The sequence below is a fragment of the Anopheles moucheti genome, chromosome 2 (genome assembly GCF_943734755.1).
Source record: "Anopheles moucheti chromosome 2, idAnoMoucSN_F20_07, whole genome shotgun sequence".
NCBI lineage: Eukaryota > Metazoa > Arthropoda > Insecta > Diptera > Culicidae > Anopheles > Anopheles moucheti.
Genome location: NC_069140.1, coordinates 100,528,396 through 100,545,199, shown reverse-complemented (window position 1 = coordinate 100,545,199; position 16,804 = coordinate 100,528,396). Strand labels below are relative to the sequence as shown.

General features: G+C 47.3%; 4 protein-coding genes across 4 annotated transcripts; 3 read left to right on the top strand and 1 right to left on the bottom strand.

Annotated features, from left to right (window-relative positions):
* Positions 1-340: 340 nt before the first annotated feature.
* LOC128300986 (maltase A3-like) lies at positions 341-2,455 on the top strand. The gene is made up of 4 exons (XM_053037268.1): positions 341-873; positions 934-1,500; positions 1,570-2,177; positions 2,244-2,455. The coding sequence occupies exons 1-4, from the start codon at positions 394-396 to the stop codon at positions 2,386-2,388; spliced, it is 1,800 nt and encodes a 599-aa protein (XP_052893228.1). The 5' UTR covers positions 341-393; the 3' UTR covers positions 2,389-2,455.
* An 801-nt stretch (positions 2,456-3,256) lies between these two features.
* Positions 3,257-5,303, top strand: LOC128309943 (probable maltase). The gene is made up of 3 exons (XM_053046495.1): positions 3,257-4,365; positions 4,437-5,032; positions 5,110-5,303. The coding sequence occupies exons 1-3, from the start codon at positions 3,301-3,303 to the stop codon at positions 5,189-5,191; spliced, it is 1,743 nt and encodes a 580-aa protein (XP_052902455.1). The 5' UTR covers positions 3,257-3,300; the 3' UTR covers positions 5,192-5,303.
* A 406-nt stretch (positions 5,304-5,709) lies between these two features.
* Positions 5,710-6,830, top strand: LOC128309398 (exosome complex component RRP43-like). The gene is made up of 4 exons (XM_053045772.1): positions 5,710-5,786; positions 5,850-6,319; positions 6,394-6,514; positions 6,576-6,830. Exons 1-4 carry the CDS (start codon positions 5,767-5,769, stop codon positions 6,790-6,792), a joined length of 828 nt encoding a protein of 275 aa, XP_052901732.1. The 5' UTR covers positions 5,710-5,766; the 3' UTR covers positions 6,793-6,830.
* LOC128309399 (uncharacterized) lies at positions 6,831-16,576 on the bottom strand. The gene is made up of 8 exons (XM_053045773.1): positions 16,446-16,576; positions 15,425-16,351; positions 14,927-15,271; positions 14,044-14,862; positions 10,876-13,905; positions 10,521-10,797; positions 10,184-10,450; positions 6,831-10,106 (listed from the first exon to the last, which is right to left on the bottom strand). The coding sequence occupies exons 1-8, from the start codon at positions 16,482-16,484 to the stop codon at positions 9,655-9,657; spliced, it is 6,156 nt and encodes a 2,051-aa protein (XP_052901733.1). The 5' UTR covers positions 16,485-16,576; the 3' UTR covers positions 6,831-9,654.
* Positions 16,577-16,804: the final 228 nt, after the last annotated feature.

Genomic DNA, 16,804 nt, shown 5'->3' with positions numbered 1-16,804 from the left:
CACATAAAGCACAGTGTGCGATTGCGTTGTTTGAGTTTCACAGAACTTCTCGGTTTAAATTCGAAAAGCGACATGTATTCACAGCGATAGGTGCATAAATCTGAATTGCTTGTCCGTAGAACTCGCAATACGTGCTACCAATCGTGCGGTTCCGTTGAGCGATCATGAACTAACTGCCCGATACTGTGCCACAAGGGTATATCGTCGAGAGTTTTGCAAATACGAAACCGTAATGGACACTTTACGAGATTACGAGATCTGCTTGATAACGGGTTGCCTGTTCCAGTTGAAGGTATAAATGCAACTATGATGTCGAACGCTAACGACAGTTTGGTGTACTGTGTGAGCAAAACTGCATATCCGCTAGACGTAGCTAGATAGAGTTCGCCAGTGATGGGTCTTTACTGCTGGGTGGCCCTTTTGACGGTGGCAGTAGGTGCGATTTCCGCCCAAAAAGATTGGTGGGAAACGGCAAGCTTCTACCAGATCTATCCACGATCGTTCCAAGATAGCAATGGCGATGGAATTGGTGACCTGAACGGCATCAAGAGTCGGCTCGAATATCTGAAATCGCTGGGCGTGACGGGATTCTGGCTGTCGCCAATATATCCCTCGCCTATGGCCGACTTTGGGTACGATATTTCCAACTTTACCGACATTCATCCAAGCTTTGGCACAATGGACGATTTCAAGCAGCTCGTAGCGGAAGCGAAAAAACTCCAACTGCGCGTCATTCTTGACTTTGTGCCGAATCATTCAAGTGATGAACACGAGTGGTTCAAGCGGAGTGTAAAGCGCGAATCTGGCTATGAGGACTTTTACGTCTGGCAGGACCCCAAACCGGGCACGGAACGTGATCCACCGAATAACTGGGTATGGAAAACATCTGCTTCTTGGGGTTGTTAATGGACATTACATCATTTACATTCAAAGGTCGCTGCATGGTACGGGTCGGCATGGGAGTGGAACAACGACCGCAAGCAATTTTACCTTCATCAGTTTCATACGAAGCAACCGGATCTGAACTACCGTAATCCCGCAGTGGTGCAGGCTATGAAGAATGTGTTACGGTTTTGGTTGGACCAGGGAGTGGATGGGTTTCGGGTCGATGCTGTTCCCTGGCTTTTCGAGACGGTCGGCTTCCCGGACGAACCCGTCAGCGGTCAATCCAATGATCCGTTAAGTCAAAACTACCTGCACCATATATACACCCTCGACCAACCGGAAACCGTCGACATGGTGTACCAATGGCGTGAGGTACTGGATCAGTATAAGCAGGAGCATAATACTACCACTAAAGTGCTCATGACGGAGGCCTGGTCGTCGCTGGATGTCGTAAAAACGTACTTCAACGACAGTAACAACCGCCAAGGATCGCAGATGCCTTTCAACTTTCAGCTCATCATGCGCCTGGACAGCAACTCAAAGGCATCCGATTTCAAAACGGTGGTGGACTCGTGGATTGATATCATTCCACCCAACCACACGCCTAACTGGGTGGTAAGTCATCCGTACTCCACACCGAGTTCATTGCAACCCAACAGTGACGCAACCCTTCCTGTCTTTCAGCTCGGCAATCACGACAAACGGCGTGTTTCATCGCGCATGGGTGGTGATCACATGGTTGACATAATGGCTATGATCGAGCTGACCCTTCCCGGTATATCGGTCACTTATCAGGGAGAGGAACTTGGCATGCACGACGTAGATATATCCTGGACAGATACGCAAGATCCCGCTGCGTGCCAGCTGACCGAGGAAACGTACCAGGAAGGAACACGCGACCCAGCTAGGACGCCGTTCCAGTGGGATTCCACTGCAAATGCCGGCTTTACAAATGCTTCCGTAAAACCATGGCTTCCACTAGCGCCAGATTACCCGCTGGTAAACGTGCAGGTGCAACAAGATACGAACCAAAACAGCCATTTGAAGGTGTTTAAGGAGCTGATGAATTTACGCGGCACAAAAACACTTATCTGGGGTTCGTACAAATCGCTGGTGCTGGGAACTAACGTGTACGCCATAATGCGTTCCTTCCCCAACGACAAGCGTACGTACGTTGTACTGACCAATATTGGCTCGACTGTCGAAACGGTGGACGCTACCAAGCTGGACAGCAGTCTGCCCAACGATCTGGTGTACCGTGTGGTGGGCGTATCATCAACTCATAAACCGGGGTATAAGAAAGCTGGCTGAAAGTGGGAAGACATCTAGAGACTAACATCGTTTTGTCCTATTTTCAGAGAAACTGTTACTACCAAAAGTATTCAATTGCAAGCTCATGAAGCCGTTGTGTTAAGCAACGGTATAGCGAGATTGGCGCAAAGCTTTACAGTATTGGGCAGCGCTGTTGTACTACTGATGGTTGTTCATTTGGTTAAGGCGTAACCTCTGTAACCTCTGTTGCAGCTGCAAGTTTGCAAGAGAAAATAAAAATCGTTTTATCTTCCCCAAATATACGCGTTTGATTGTCTGATTTGGAGGTAAAAAGCCTCGGATTCGTTTAGACTTGTAGAGTTTCTACGGCGAGCATTTTAAACAATTAAATTTCAGTTCCGCGCGGTTGATAGCCCAGTCATATCCGAGTAAGTTATTGCAACAAATGAGAAGCATTTATTTAGACTTAAGACTCGCTCAATTGATTTTGAAGTGGCATGAGTTCTAGCGTCCATCTCTTACGGAATATTTGATCTTACATAACTTCGTGTATCGCATTCTGTGCGCCATGCTAAAAAATTATAACAGACGAGTAGTTGATTGCCACAATTAAGGTCCGGGAGCTTTTATGTTTGAAGCACAACTGCGAAACTTATTTGCCTTACAGCTTCAATAGCTCTGAAATGGTTTAAAGTGTGTTACACATTACTGTTTGCTGTTCGTTGCCCACCACTATGAGTGATTTGATGAAACCAAACAGAATCTGATCGCTCGCGGTGCTGCATTTGTAGTAAGCGCTTATATCAACACAAAAAAAAACGATGATAAACCCCACCGCGGTGGTTAATTTGTCGCCTCGTGAGTGTCAGGAAAAACACCATTGAACTTTCTTATCAATCAGTAAACATCTTTCAAGTCATCCCATTGGGAATGCGTTTCATTTCGCAAGTTCCCCGCACCGCCAAAACGGGCATTGTTCAGTTTGTGCATCAAACAACAAATACTCATCATCATCAGCAAGATCAACTACCGGTTGGGGGAGTGGGCTCGGATGTAGGAAATAGAAAAGCCTATAAAACTGGTCACTACCGGGCGTACCGGCTCAATTAAGGTGTTTGAGGCAAGTCAGAGGCGTCCGGCAGAATGTGGTTCGCAGTTATTATAGCGGTGGTTGCTCTCGTACCGTCCCCGCTGGTGGCTGACGAGCACTGGTGGCAGCATGCCAACTTCTATCAGATCTATCCACGATCGTTCAAAGACAGCGATGGTGACGGTGTGGGAGACTTGCGCGGCATCATGGAAAAGGTACCCTACCTGCGACACGAGCTCGGTATCGATGCAGTATGGCTGTCGCCGATCTTTAAATCCCCGATGGCCGACTTCGGCTACGACATTTCCGATTTCCGCGATATACACCCGGAGTTTGGTACGATTGCCGATTTGGAAGCACTGGCGGCCACCTGCAATGCGGAGGGTCTTAAGCTGATCCTGGATTTCGTTCCCAACCACAGCAGTGACGAGAGTGAATGGTTCATAAAGTCCGCCCAAAAGGACCCAACCTACAGCGATTACTACGTTTGGCATCCGGGGAAAACGTTGGCCAACGGGACACGCGTGCCACCGTCGAACTGGGTGAGCGTATTCCGCGGGCCAGCCTGGGAGTGGAATGACGTCCGGAAGGAGTACTATCTCCATCAGTTCCTGGTGAAGCAGCCCGATCTGAACTATCGCAATCCGGCATTGGTACAAGAAATGAAGGATGTGATTAAATTCTGGCTAGATAAAGGTGTGCACGGATTCCGCATCGATGCGGTACCGTACCTCTTTGAGTCCACTCCTACCAATAACGTTTATCCGGATGAGGAAAAGAGCGGCGACACCGATGACCCGGACAATCCGTCGTACCTAGTCCATACGCATACGCAAAACCTGAACGAAACCTTCGATATGGTATATCAGTGGAGAAAGGTCGTCGATGACTACAAAGCAGAGAAACAGTCCGAAGATATAGTGCTGATGGCAGAGGCCTACACGCCCTTGCTGAACATCATTCGTCTGTTTGGTGATGAAACGTCGGAAGGAGCGCACGTACCGTTCAATTTTGAGGTCCTCAGCAATACGTTCAAGGATACGACGGGAGCTCAATTTTATGCCAACATCAAACGATGGCTCGATGTGGTGCCATCAAATCGGTTCTCCAACTGGGTGGTATGTATATCAGATTTTTGTTTCGAAGAACTATAAACTCTCAAGAGCAATTACCGTTTTCTTTTGCTTAGCTCGGAAATCACGATAACAAACGGGTGTCGTCTCGTCTTGGCGTCGCGCGTGCAGATCTTTATCAGATTGCCTTAAACGTGCTGCCAGGTATTGCTGTCACGTTCAACGGCGACGAGCTGGCAATGGAGGACGTATTCATCTCGTGGAAGGATACCATTGATCCGGCGGCCTGCAATTCTAACCCGAAGGACTATATGATGTATAGCCGCGATCCGGTCCGAACCCCGTTCCAGTGGGACGATTCCGTTAGTGCGGGTTTCTCCACGAATCGCAGCACGTGGCTGCCGGTTGCATCGAACTACAAAACTCTTAATTACAAAGCTCAGAAAGCGGCTTCACGCTCGCACGTGAAAATTTTTAAAGCGCTCGTCCGACTGCGCAAGCAACGCACACTGCGCGAAGGAGGAATGGATATGCAGCTTGTCGGGGATAACATAATCGTGATCAGGCGGCACCTGGAAGGGGTGAGCACCATTGTGGTCGTGCTGAACTTTAACAAAACAACGCAAACCATTAAACTGTCGTCCGTTTACGATGGTCTGCCATCCGCGTTCGAGGTGATTACCTCCTCGATGCAGACAAATTTCATCGATGGGTAAGTTAGTGTGCGCGGGACAAGGCTGTTCTTTCCCTGTTCATTCCAGACCGATGGTTTCTGTTTTCTACTTTCAGAATGGTCGTGGGAAGAGATGAAGTCGTTCTGCCCGCCGATGCAGCAATTGTTTTGGAAGGAAACGTTGCGAATGGCGTTTAATTGTAGGCACAGGAGATAATTCTTAATGCTCACTTTAATCGGACCACGTGCACGCGCGCAGTGTGCACGCGAAAGAAAGGCAAATTAATCACTGAACAAATGAACAAATGTACTGAGAGCTTATAAAAACTGCGAAGAACGAGCCATTTTTTTTAAATACCATAACAGAACACTTTAAAATAAATGACTTCAGAGAAAAAATAAACGCCTTTGTGTACTATGCTGTATCATCCGGCAGCACGGATTCCCTGGGAAGCTAGCCGGGCTGTTTGGGGATACTATGGATAAAACCAATGGAAGGCAATCGAGTCAATAAGAAGAATACTGTACTGTACCATCACGAAATTTATGTTTTCATTTTAAATTCACACGCTGGTCCTCACTGGTCTTGGAATCCAATACACAGTGCGATAGGGATTTCGAATTACTGTATTTAGTACAACAGTTCACAGTTTTAGTACAGAGCTGGATGTTTATGTGCAGTCTGTCATTCGCACATAACCTCAAAATACGCGCGCAACAGCACATCCACAATCTGTAAACATTGGACGATCTCCTTCTCCGGTATCTAAATAATGGATCTCAAAACATTTAAGTATGGTTCTTGTCCATCTTCTCCTACCACCTTCGATAATTTTAAACCATTGACTTCCCACAGATTGCTTCATCCGATGAAGTATTACAAGGATTACCTGGATAGCAACATTCGGCCGGATGGACGAGAATTGGAAGAGCTACGTCCACTGGCAATCAGCTTCGGTGTGATTAAAAGTGCCGATGGGTCAGCAATTGTAAAGATTGGCAACACAACAGTAGTGTGTGGAATTAAGGCCGAACTAGCCGCACCGAAAGCACTGGAACCGCGGCAAGGATATCTTGTTCCGAATGTTGAATTCTCTCCCGTATGTTCACCATCATACCGCCCGGGACCACCGTCGGACGATGCGCAAGTTTACAGCCGATCGTTGGCCGATGCGATAAGTAACGCACGTTGCATTAATCTGCACGATCTGTGCATCTCACCAGGGAAGCTAGTGTGGGCCCTCTATTGTGATTTGGTGTGTTTGGATCACGATGGTTGTGTGTTTGATGCGGCAATCATCGCACTGGTAGCAGCATTACATACAGGTAGGTAACGTTTGGACGAACTCCAACCGTTAAGGAGCAATATGTTGTTACTGTTGATTCTGCATCCCATATAGTAAAACTTCCCACCATTCGATACAACAACGATACGGAGGAAACCGAGACAGATAGCCTTAAGTTTTCCGCGTTGTCTGTTCACTGTGTGCCTGTTACGACTTCATTCGTGATGGTAACGGAGTGAGTATACAAAGAATTCGTCCACATCATAATGTGACTAACGCTCACCTTTGTTGTCTAGCCGTTTAATAGCCGATCCGACCACAGAAGAGGAAAAACTCGCCAGTACAACTCTAACCGTAACGGTGAGCGATGGTAAAATGAGTTTCTTCAACCAATCCGGTGGTGATCCGTTCGACAGTGCGACGCTAAAACGTTGTACCGAAAGTGCAATTAAACGCGAACAGTCTGTGAAAAGGATGATCAAAACCATGACGAATGAACGGACGGATAAATAAAAAACAGAAACGAACGGTTTCGGTTCATAAGTGTAGCACAATGCCATTAGGTTTCAGTTCATTATTCCTTTTTGTAACAGAAATACGTACAACATCGGCGTTGCCGACAGATGAGTAGAATAAGTGCCTACATGAAGATGAGAATTCCACCATTATTAGCCATTTATCAACACTACAACGAATGCCGTCGACTCGCAAGCACCCTGTCCATGTAGCTGCTCCTTCCATCGTTCCTAACCTCTTTCTCTCCTGATCCTTTTTAATAAATGCTATCCTACATTACAGCGCGGCCGATCGGTTCCGAAGGGTTTCCATTATTCGAACAGATCAGGAACAAAACCATCTGCAAGATCACTCATAGCTACACTGTTAGGATGACACATGACACCATATTGGGTTCATTTTGTACACCAGGAACGTATCTCTGTTTTTTTTTCTCTACTCGCTCACATAAGCCTCCCTCTTAAGGACATTCAGTTTGCATCACTAACATATCGGTCGTCTAGATAATGCCTTAGCGCTGTGTATCCCTTAAAAAATGACTATCCTTTATTATCTCCACTAACCAATACATTTGAACGCAGCACTAGCTGTTGTGTCATGTTTTTATGATCTTCATCCTGATCTTCGTTCATGCCACGATCTACTTGCCCGTTAAACGATATCGAATAACACGCGTACATCAAAACAGCGTAAGCCAACCAAATGCAACAAAACCATATAAGCAACTTATCTAAAAATCAATCCTTGACTTGCAATAAAAGTAAACGGATAGGGAAGAGAACCAAAAAAAAACATATTTTTATTAAATAATACAAAAATTTATTTACACCCAAAAGTAAATCAGCTGCTTTCCTGTTCAGTCATGACTTTCGAAATGATTTACTGCATCTCTCTACCATAATCATTGCGCTTGAGCAAAAGCAAAAACCTGACTTCAAATTAAAAACATCGATCCGCGCCAAAGGTCTATCCTCGCACCTACACTTAGATATGTTGAACACATTACACTGCTGGTCGGTCTGCATCGTTTTATGATGCAATCGAATTTGAACGTAATTTGAAAGCTCCAACAAAAAACGCCAACTGATACAGATTGGAAGGCCTGGATATTCGGTACTGCTTTTAGAATTCTGTCTCGCGGTCAAATATACACATCATCACCGGTCTTTTCTGCACCGCAAAGCGTTTTAGAACGTGTCGGGTAGTTTGAAAATGAGTAGCATTTCGCAACGTGTTTGCGTCTGCAAATTTTTCTTTTACAGGCAACATACATTTAGAAACTTAAAATTTGAAAGATTTCTCTTGTGTAACATTCCTTTAGTCTCCGTGGTCTATCTAACTGTTCTCCGTACTGATTTCCTGCTTTTTTCCTTCGCGTTATATTATTCTTTCTAACAGCGCAATTTTATTTGCTATTTAAATATATATTTATATGTATATATATATATATATAGAATTGTATGTTCCATTTCCGGGTTTTCCGACACACTTTCTATCGTTTTGTTTTTTGCTGCTCTATATTCCCTCATTCACCCGTAGCATTCGGTACATGTAATATCAACAAACTATTATCCACAACGCATACCGTTCGCTTTCGTACTCTTTATAATTTTCTTTTGCTTTTTGACTCTATCTTTCCAAGCTGAACTGCAATCTGTACGCATTTTTTCGAGGGCCACGCCATTCCCAATCGATTCCCATCATGTTACACCTCGAATGCAGTGACATGAATGACCAAATCACCATTGCTGTAAGCGTTCTGCTGAATGATGATTGCGTACTGCGGCTTTACTATAGCGGGGCAAAATGTAAGTTTTAGTTGTGTCGTTCAACTTCTGTCGCCTGCTCCTCTTATCGTTTACTTATCGTTTTTACCAAAGGCTATTCCGACTAGTTGAGTGCGCGTTTGTTGGCTCAACTCTTGACATTTCTTGGAAGCTAAAGTTAAACAATGCTGAGTAATATCATTTCCAATTCCACCATATTGTTGAGCCCTCTAAACATCAAACAGTTAACACACAATAGCAAAAATTGGCAACAACAAGATACGGGGCCTCCGTTGTTAGAAAGAAGCTTTCAATAGGAAGATTTTAACTAACTTTGTACGAAAGTTTCACATTAAACCATCATTCAAAAGACGATAAAAATCGATTTCAGAAAGTAAAAAAATACATTATGGAATAGAACCACAATCAGAACGCATTATCGAAAGTCTGGGACAAATAAATAATTTTTGGAGCACAGAGATACAGAGGAAAACTCAAATGACAACTTCGGAAATGAAAATAAAACTAATCTTGAGGGAGGGTAACGTCCTCCACACACCGACTTATAGTAACAGGAGTAAGTGCTTTAACTAAAACATCTTTATACAAATAAAAAGAAAGGTACATTAGAGTAAAAGGATGTGCCGTATCTCGCTGTTGGGGAAGTGTTTTGGCCATCTTTGCACCGTGTGTTGTGCAGTATTTACGCTGCACCGTCTACTAACTTTACTGCAGGTACCGTAACAAAGTTTCACACGAACGTTTCAGCATCCCTTTTACGGTAACCAATATGTAAATTCCCTTTTCCCAAAACTATTCGCCCTAACACCTCTACAGCAAGAGCAGTGCGTTGTAGCCATAGATAGTAGCACGGAACCGTTTATGCGTTCGTAATTACTTCTCGCTCGCTTCTAAATCCGACGACAGCGACAACGTGCAATCCATGCAGGTTCCACTACTGCACAGTGCGGTAAAATAAGTAGTCATCGTAGGCGATTTAAGGTGTAACTATAATAGCGCTTACCGATTCCTACTGCGGATTACGGCTGTATGTCAGTCCTACGAGTTCAGATCTATTAATCGTGTTCTTCTACTACTTATTCATTTCAGCAGCCGATCTTCGCCGGTGCTTTCCGCTTGCAGCTGCTGCTGTAATTGCGTTTATGTTTTGATGCCCTCCTGTAGGCTGGGCCACTACGGTGCTTGTCACTGAAACCGGGCTCGACAGCGACAGGGGTGTCATCACCGTATTGTTAATAATGTTGATTTGCTGCGTAGCCTGGGATTGGGCCTGCTGTTGCTGCTGCTGTTGCAGCAATTGTGGCGCTTGTTGTGATTGCTGCTGAATGTGTATTTGTGTCGTACCGGGCTGTTGCTGGTTGCTAGTTGCTGCGATTATCTGTTGAGTCTGTTGCTGCTGTTGCTGCACGTGCTGTTGTTGCTGCAGTTTGAGCTGCAACTGTTTCGTACTCATAATAAGCTGGTTTGCAGTGGTGTTGGAGGTCACGTTCAGATTATTGCTCAGCTGTGTTGCATTATGGGATGCTAAAAGAAAGCCAATTGATTAATTAACCGAGTTTAACACAGAATTTTCGGTCCATTAGAAAGACGAATTTACTCACCAGTAATAGGAGTTGCTATTTTTAACGTTGATCCACCTGCTGTAGCCATTTGTTGCCGATGTTGAGCGACACGCGCTGCCAGTTGCTTGGCCGTTATCGGTGTTGTGCCGGAGCAGCTCACCACGGGCAACTGTCCTGTGCGGGGACGCTGGCTAAAGTTAAGCAGCTGAATCTGTTGTCCTGGCTGACCAGTATTAACGGTTAACGGTGTGCCGGTTCGTATACCCTGCTGGCCGAGTCCTTTCATGCCGGATGTTACGATTTGAGCTGAAACAATTTTAAATTGAGGTGAGCATAGGACAGGAGATAACGACGCCATTGCTTTGAGCAGTATTACCAATTGGAAGAGAGAGCAAACTAGAACCACTCGTCTGAGGATTCGTAAGGACAACTGTTTGTGTCGTCTGTGAGTTACCAGAGAGTATGTTGCTAGTGCCACTGGCGTTAATGGTATTCACAACCTGCGTTGTGTTGGTCACTGGGACTGATACTAGTAAGCTGGTTGTTTGGCCTGCGCTATTTGCAGCGGTGTTATTTAACACGCCCGTTGCCCCACCGGATGGTGTTGACGAAAGCGATAGCGAAATCGGCTGCGCAAGGCCAGGAATTTGTACCTAGGGTGCAACAAGAGAAAAAACAAGCATGATTCATCCAAATCCGGATCTGTTGAAAAACGGAGTATTCTTTCATACCTGCACGTTCTGCAATCCGGGAATGGAAGTCATTGCACCGTGAAGGCTGGCAAAGTTCAATCCTTGCAAATTGACCGTCGTAGATTGTTGCTGCTGCTGTCCAACTTGCGCCTGCAGTTGGCTGTGCTGCGGTTGCTGGGTTGGATGCTGCTGCGGATGGATGGTGACCTGGGGCGGAGGACTAGAGAGAGGCGATATCGATCCAGCAGGTGATTGTATCTGCATATGCGCTTGAGATTGCTGCTGAGGCGTTTTTGGCGAAGGTATGGTAAACTGCAATCCGGGACTCGCTGCCGGCAGGTTACTATTATTAGTTATATTTAAGCTACTAGATGAAGTCAGTCTTTCGATTAATGCTGAGTTTGCGTTACTATTGCCACACACGGTAGCATTGCTGGTGGCGTTGGTACTGGCGATGTTGGTGCTGTTATTTGCGCTGTTTGACATCCCGCCTAGACCAACGACGGTCGTAGCTCCGACCACAGATACCGTGTTTTGCATCGTACCATCGCCACTACCACTGATACTGGTAGCTAGTGTGGGTTGGCCCACGCCAGAAGTAGCACTGTTTGCGAGCAATGCCGTCAAACCGGACATGTTGTTAAAGATGATGTTGTTTGCGTTAGCACCGTTCACTGTTCCTGTGGTGCCGCTACCACCACCACCATTGCTGGTCAGAGAAACTGATGATGTGTTGGAGTGATCACTACCGGGCGAAGCAATGCTCTGTATCTGTAGCTGATCTGGTACAACGGTGCGGCGCAACCCGCTGTCCGAAGAGATACCGGCAAGGTTGCTAACGTTTCCACCCGTTCCAGCTAGGTTCGTCGAGCTCTGCGAGGCAGTGAGTCCCTGAATTTGCATCTGTATCCCATCGGCAGCTCCAGGATTGCCCGTCGCGCTAACACGCCGTATCGCGCCACCGAAGGCAGCAACAACGGCCGCCGTTGATGTGGCCGTTCCTGGAGTGGCATTGATGTTCAGCACACGCTGATTGGCGTTGTTTATGATTAGTTTACTTCCAGCAGTCGATATTCCAGTGCCACCACTGTACGTGCCGGTATTCGCTGTCGAAACGGTCGTACCACTAACATTACCGCCCGATGTACCACCAACTGCTGCAGCAACATTAAAACTCTGGGGCAGGTTCGAAGTGGTTAAGATTGCGGGGGGTGATGCCAGTTGTGTGGCAAGAGCGGACATAGTAACGCGAATATTTCCTGTCTGTTGCGACTGTTGCTGCTGCTGCTGTTGTTGAGCTACCGATTGAGTTGACTGCTGGCCGGATTGATGTTGCTGCTGCTGCAAATCACTCGCCTGAATATTGATAATCTGCGTTTGATGATTGTTGGTTCCGGTACCGCCGCTGACCGTGATTAGATTAGCATGGTTGAGAATGCGGTTTTGGTTGGCCTGCGCTTGTTGAATATTTATCTTACGCCCCCCGACACTATTGAACAGTGCTGCTGCAGCACTTCCACTTATCGTGGTCGCCGTGCCTCCCCCTGCTGTTTGAAGATGGTGGATTGTGTGTTGTTGATGCTGTTGTTGCTGGTTCTGTTGCTGTTGTTGCTGCTGCTGCAGCTCGGTCACCGTTTTACCAGCGGGCAGTGTGAGACTGCTACTCAATACCGGTGAATTGGTCATCGCGGCAGGTGCACTGTTAAGGAGACTAAGAATAGCAGCATTGCTGCTTGACTTCGCGGTCGATTGTTGCTGCTGTTGCTGCTGCTGACGGTTCGTAAACTGGTTGGCTGAGTTCATAATGCTTATAGCGATAGCCTTTATTTCCTGATTGGTCGTATGAATCGATCCAGCTGCATTCTGCAACTGCTGTGCTTGTTGCGGCTGCTGTTGCTGCTGTTGTTGTTGCTGCTGCTGCTGCTGTTGCTGCTGGATTTGTACCACATTTTGTTGTTGTGCTTGCAATTGTACTTGCCCAGAGGGAGTTGCTTGTTGCGAAATGGTTGATATTAAATTACCCGCAGCATCGCGCGACACCTTCGTGTTGTCAAGACGCACGAGCAGTGGAACAGTATTTCCAAGGGTTCGAGCACCGGCTTGATTTATAATGGTGGCCGTTTGCCCACCCGAGGCAAAGGTGAAGCTTTGTGCACCGCTCACCGCATTCCCAACGGTGTTGCCAACAGTTCCCGTTCCGGCTGCCGTTGCTAATAGTTGCTGCTGGCCTGCAGCATTGGTAGTCATTGTTAGGTTCGATATCTGCCCAGAAGGTTGCACGAGCAACAGTGATCCATTGCTCAAGCTTAGTGTCTGCTGGGGCGGTTGACTTTGTTGGATCTGCGGCTGCTGTTGTTGTTGCTGTGACGATGGCTGTGTTTGCAGCGTTATGGTCGTGCCTTGTGAAGTTGCCACGTTGCTCGATGTCGTACCGGCGGTAGTACCTACGATGGTGGTCGATGCGTTGTTTGTATCACAGGGGTTTGTGTTAAACAGTTGCTGTTGGTGGCCAGAACATGCTATCAAATGTTGCGGTTGAATGTGAATCTGGGTTTGCGCCGACTGCTGGACGGGAGACTGCTGTGGCTGCGTCGTCGAAGAAGCCGCCGGTCCAATGCTTATAATGTTCGGACCAGAGGTCGTAGTCGATATGAGCTGCTGATGGGACAAACTCTGGTGTACGGTCGACTGCGCTGTGGTCAGTGTTGGTTGCGACGGTGCCTGCTGTGATTGATTACCCGGAAGTGTGTTAGGGTTAGTTGCGTTTAGTGTGATGTTACCGTTAACACCCGTTGCCGTCGCAATTTGTGATGCCAAGGCCGGATTAGTCGCTTGCAACCGTGTAAGCAACGCTTGGGTTGGATGAGATTGTAATCGTTGTTGTATCTGAGATATTTGTTGCTGTACCAGCGTTTGTTGTTGCTGTATTTGCTGTTGATGATGCTGTTGCTGTAAGTGTTGTTGTTGCTGCTGCTGCTGATGCTGCTGCTGTTGCTGCAACTGATGCTGCTGCTGTTGCTGCTGCTGCTGCTGCTGCTGCTGCTGCTGCTGCTGCTGCTGTTGCTGCGGCTGCTGCTGCTGCTGCTGCGGCTGCGGCTGCTGCTGCGGCTGCGGCTGCGGCTGCGGCTGGTGCTGTTGCTGCTGCTGCTGCTGCTGCTGTTGCAACTGTTGCTGCAATTGCTGTTGTTGCAATTGTTGTTGCTGAACGTTCTGTTCGCGCATACCAGCGGTGTGCAGCACTTTGGGAACCTGTCCCGGAACCAGATGCGTAATTTTAACCGATTTTCTTCCCTCCTCGGTGAAAATTTCCGTAAATTGTTGAATGTACCGGTGGGCGTGTGCTCGCGTACCGAGTGAAAATTGGCAAGCCTCACCGTTCCTCTCATTCTCACGATAGTCTCGATCGACGTACAACTCGCCAAGATATTCCGAATTCGACGGCCGTTGAAAGATAGAAAGCTTAATATGGTACACGCGTGTATCGCCCCGGTTTACAACGCGGTCCGTCTCGAGAATGTACTCTTCGATCAGTTGCGGTATGCAGTCACGGCTCTCCTTAGGCGCTTCATACTTGCGAGCGTACTTTTCCACGTTTACCTCCGACGGTATCGCCAGTTCGGGTAGTTCCAGATTGGGCAAGTTGACCGTTGGCACCACCTCGGATGGCTTCTTGGGTAGGGTGAAACTGACCACACCGCGTCGTACGCTCTGTTGGCGCGGTGGTCGTGACCGGAATTTGTTAAGAAAGTCACTCAGCTCCATTCCGTAGTTGTGTGTGAATTGGTCAGTTTTCCTTTTCCGGTTGACTGCGATCTGGGAAAACTTCTTTGCCTGCCGGCGAATAGGGGCGGTATTGAGCAGTTGCCTTCGATGATACTGATTGATAGACATTGTCCCGACCGCCGGATTCGGATCGAGGCAAAGTGGTTCCGCAGTCGCCAGTACAAGCTGACTTTCGAGCACCAGCTTATCCTCGGCACTCCATTCGCCTTCCGACGTTAGGATGTTCACATCGGCCAACAAGGTCTAAAATATGGAAGAGGTCGTCAGTAATCTGCCTATAAGCAACTAGGGCCAGGATTTGGCTCACCTGATTGGTGGGTTTCAGTAACACGTGGAAAGTATCACAGGTAAAAATAGGAAACGATTGCCGATAGTCACGCACCTCCGCAACCACGCAACCGCAGTAGAACAACGCAGGACACTTACTCTCCAGTATGTCCACTAACACCAAAGGTAGCTCCTCTCGATCGATGGAGTCTAGCAAATCTTCTTCCTCGTATGGCCATTGTATGGTTTCCTGCAGCTTTTCACTATTGAGATCACTGCTAGCGTTCAACGTCAGGGAATCATTGCCGGAAGCGGACGGTGGCCCAACTCCCGTGCCCATCGACGAAAAGGCTGTCAGATTTGCCGATGAACCACTTTTCGAGACCTAAAACAGAATCGGGGACAAAATATAAGACTTCTATTTCAATTGTTGTTCAGATTTTTTGGGAAAATCTTTGGGGACTTCGACGAAAAAAAAAGATGTATAAAGAACGGTATGATATGACATGGCAGGATATGATGAACGTATTGTACATACATTTCGAACTCCATCCTCTTGCGATCCTATTCGAAATGCTAACGAATATCCTTTGTTGCCCGGGTATAGATTCACTATTAGCGTGTTCAGCTGCTCGCGTAGTATTAGCTTTTCCAGCAGAAACGATGTATTCCTTAAGCTAAGTCTGTCGCTTTCGCTAGAGTCCTCCACCAGTAGCTCCAGAAACAACTCCCTGAGCTTGTCATGTATGTTTAAACTTTCACTGGCAGTTCCGTGCCCAGTCGTGCCGCCGGATGGTGGCGAGAAGCACGTATGACTATCGACAAGCCTCTGCGTTTGCTGCAGTACCGAGCTAGGCATGGTACCACCATTACCACTGATGTTGCTTCCTCCACTTCCCGCATCTCCTCCACTGTTATGGTGATGGTGGTGATGCTGACGATAAAGGACGGAAGAAGATGATGGCGATGGTGCGAAGACGTGACAAGACGATGCAGACGATGACGAGTACAGCGACGACGATGGTGCTGCTGCTGACGATGAGGCAGAGAGTTTTGTTTTCTTCGAAGGGCTCCCGTAGCAGGACGAATCGGATGCTAGTCGCTTTTCCACGTGATGATGATTAAATGGGGCGGAAGTGGAACTGCCGGTTGTAGTCGTCGTCGTAGCAGCCGTTGTCGTCGTCGCCGCCGTCGTCGTCGTTGTGGGCGAGGGCGCTGGCGAAGGGGAGGCCAGTAAAGTAGCCGGCGGTGAAGTGGTGTGATGGCCAGCGCTAAGTGACGTGAAGGTAGTTGATGGTGATGCGGGATTCGGGCTGTTGCCGGAGGACGATGTGTTGAACAGCGGTGTGCTGTCATTAAGTAAGGGACTGGGAAGATTCGGATAGTGTGGCGGAGGATCTATGAGCAGAGAGGATTGCCGTGTAGGAGATTTTCTTAGCTTGCAGTAAGCATCATTTAGCATAAACTGAAACGACAAAAGGAAAGCCGAAACGGGTATTTCACAGTACAATTCTTACTACACATTCCATGTTAGCTTTAGGCGCGTCGCGTATACTTACATCGGCTTCTTGGCATGCTGTTGTTTCTAGTTTTTGCATTGTGCTTATTGCCACCACCGACCGTTACCGCTTGTTGATGCATTCACCCAGATACGGATTGAGGGAATCGCAATCTCTTTGGATACAGAATGTACAGTATGAACCCCGCTTTCGCGTATTCTACATCGAGCTGCTTACATAAGAAATCTGCAAAAGGAAACAAGTTCGATTATGTTTGCTTAAAATGCAAAATAGTAATACGAGCAGCATGCACTTAGAAGAACCATCCAATAGTCCCTCGGTTTGTTACGCCTGCACCTGTGTCCCATCCGCGCTCAAAGACAAGGCCGCGGTGTCGTTATGCTAACCTACCTACGCCA

What these genes read in the sequence shown, in the direction of transcription:
- LOC128300986 (XM_053037268.1), top strand. Translation starts at nt 394, where the DNA reads ATGGGTCTTTACTGCTGGGTGGCCCTTTTGACGGTGGCAGTAGGTGCG. An exon ending in GTGATCCACCGAATAACTGG is followed by an intron (nt 874 to 933) that starts GTATGGAAAACA and finishes TTACATTCAAAG; the next exon opens with GTCGCTGCATGGTACGGGTC. An exon ending in TCATCAACTCATAAACCGGG is followed by an intron (nt 2,178 to 2,243) that starts GTATAAGAAAGC and finishes TCCTATTTTCAG; the next exon opens with AGAAACTGTTACTACCAAAA.
- LOC128309399 (XM_053045773.1), bottom strand. Translation starts at nt 16,484, where the DNA reads ATGCAAAAACTAGAAACAACAGCATGCCAAGAAGCCGAT. An exon ending in CTGGTATGCGCGAACAGAAC is followed by an intron (nt 13,906 to 14,043) that starts GTTCAGCAACAA and finishes CAGCAGCAGCAG; the next exon opens with CCGCAGCAACAGCAGCAGCA. An exon ending in TTTGCTCTCTCTTCCAATTG is followed by an intron (nt 10,451 to 10,520) that starts GTAATACTGCTC and finishes AAATTGTTTCAG; the next exon opens with CTCAAATCGTAACATCCGGC.
- LOC128309398 (XM_053045772.1), top strand. Translation starts at nt 5,767, where the DNA reads ATGGATCTCAAAACATTTAA. An exon ending in ATGGATCTCAAAACATTTAA is followed by an intron (nt 5,787 to 5,849) that starts GTATGGTTCTTG and finishes GACTTCCCACAG; the next exon opens with ATTGCTTCATCCGATGAAGT. An exon ending in TCATTCGTGATGGTAACGGA is followed by an intron (nt 6,515 to 6,575) that starts GTGAGTATACAA and finishes TTTGTTGTCTAG; the next exon opens with CCGTTTAATAGCCGATCCGA.
- LOC128309943 (XM_053046495.1), top strand. Translation starts at nt 3,301, where the DNA reads ATGTGGTTCGCAGTTATTATAGCGGTGGTTGCTCTCGTACCGTCCCCG. An exon ending in ATCGGTTCTCCAACTGGGTG is followed by an intron (nt 4,366 to 4,436) that starts GTATGTATATCA and finishes TCTTTTGCTTAG; the next exon opens with CTCGGAAATCACGATAACAA. An exon ending in CAGACAAATTTCATCGATGG is followed by an intron (nt 5,033 to 5,109) that starts GTAAGTTAGTGT and finishes TTCTACTTTCAG; the next exon opens with AATGGTCGTGGGAAGAGATG.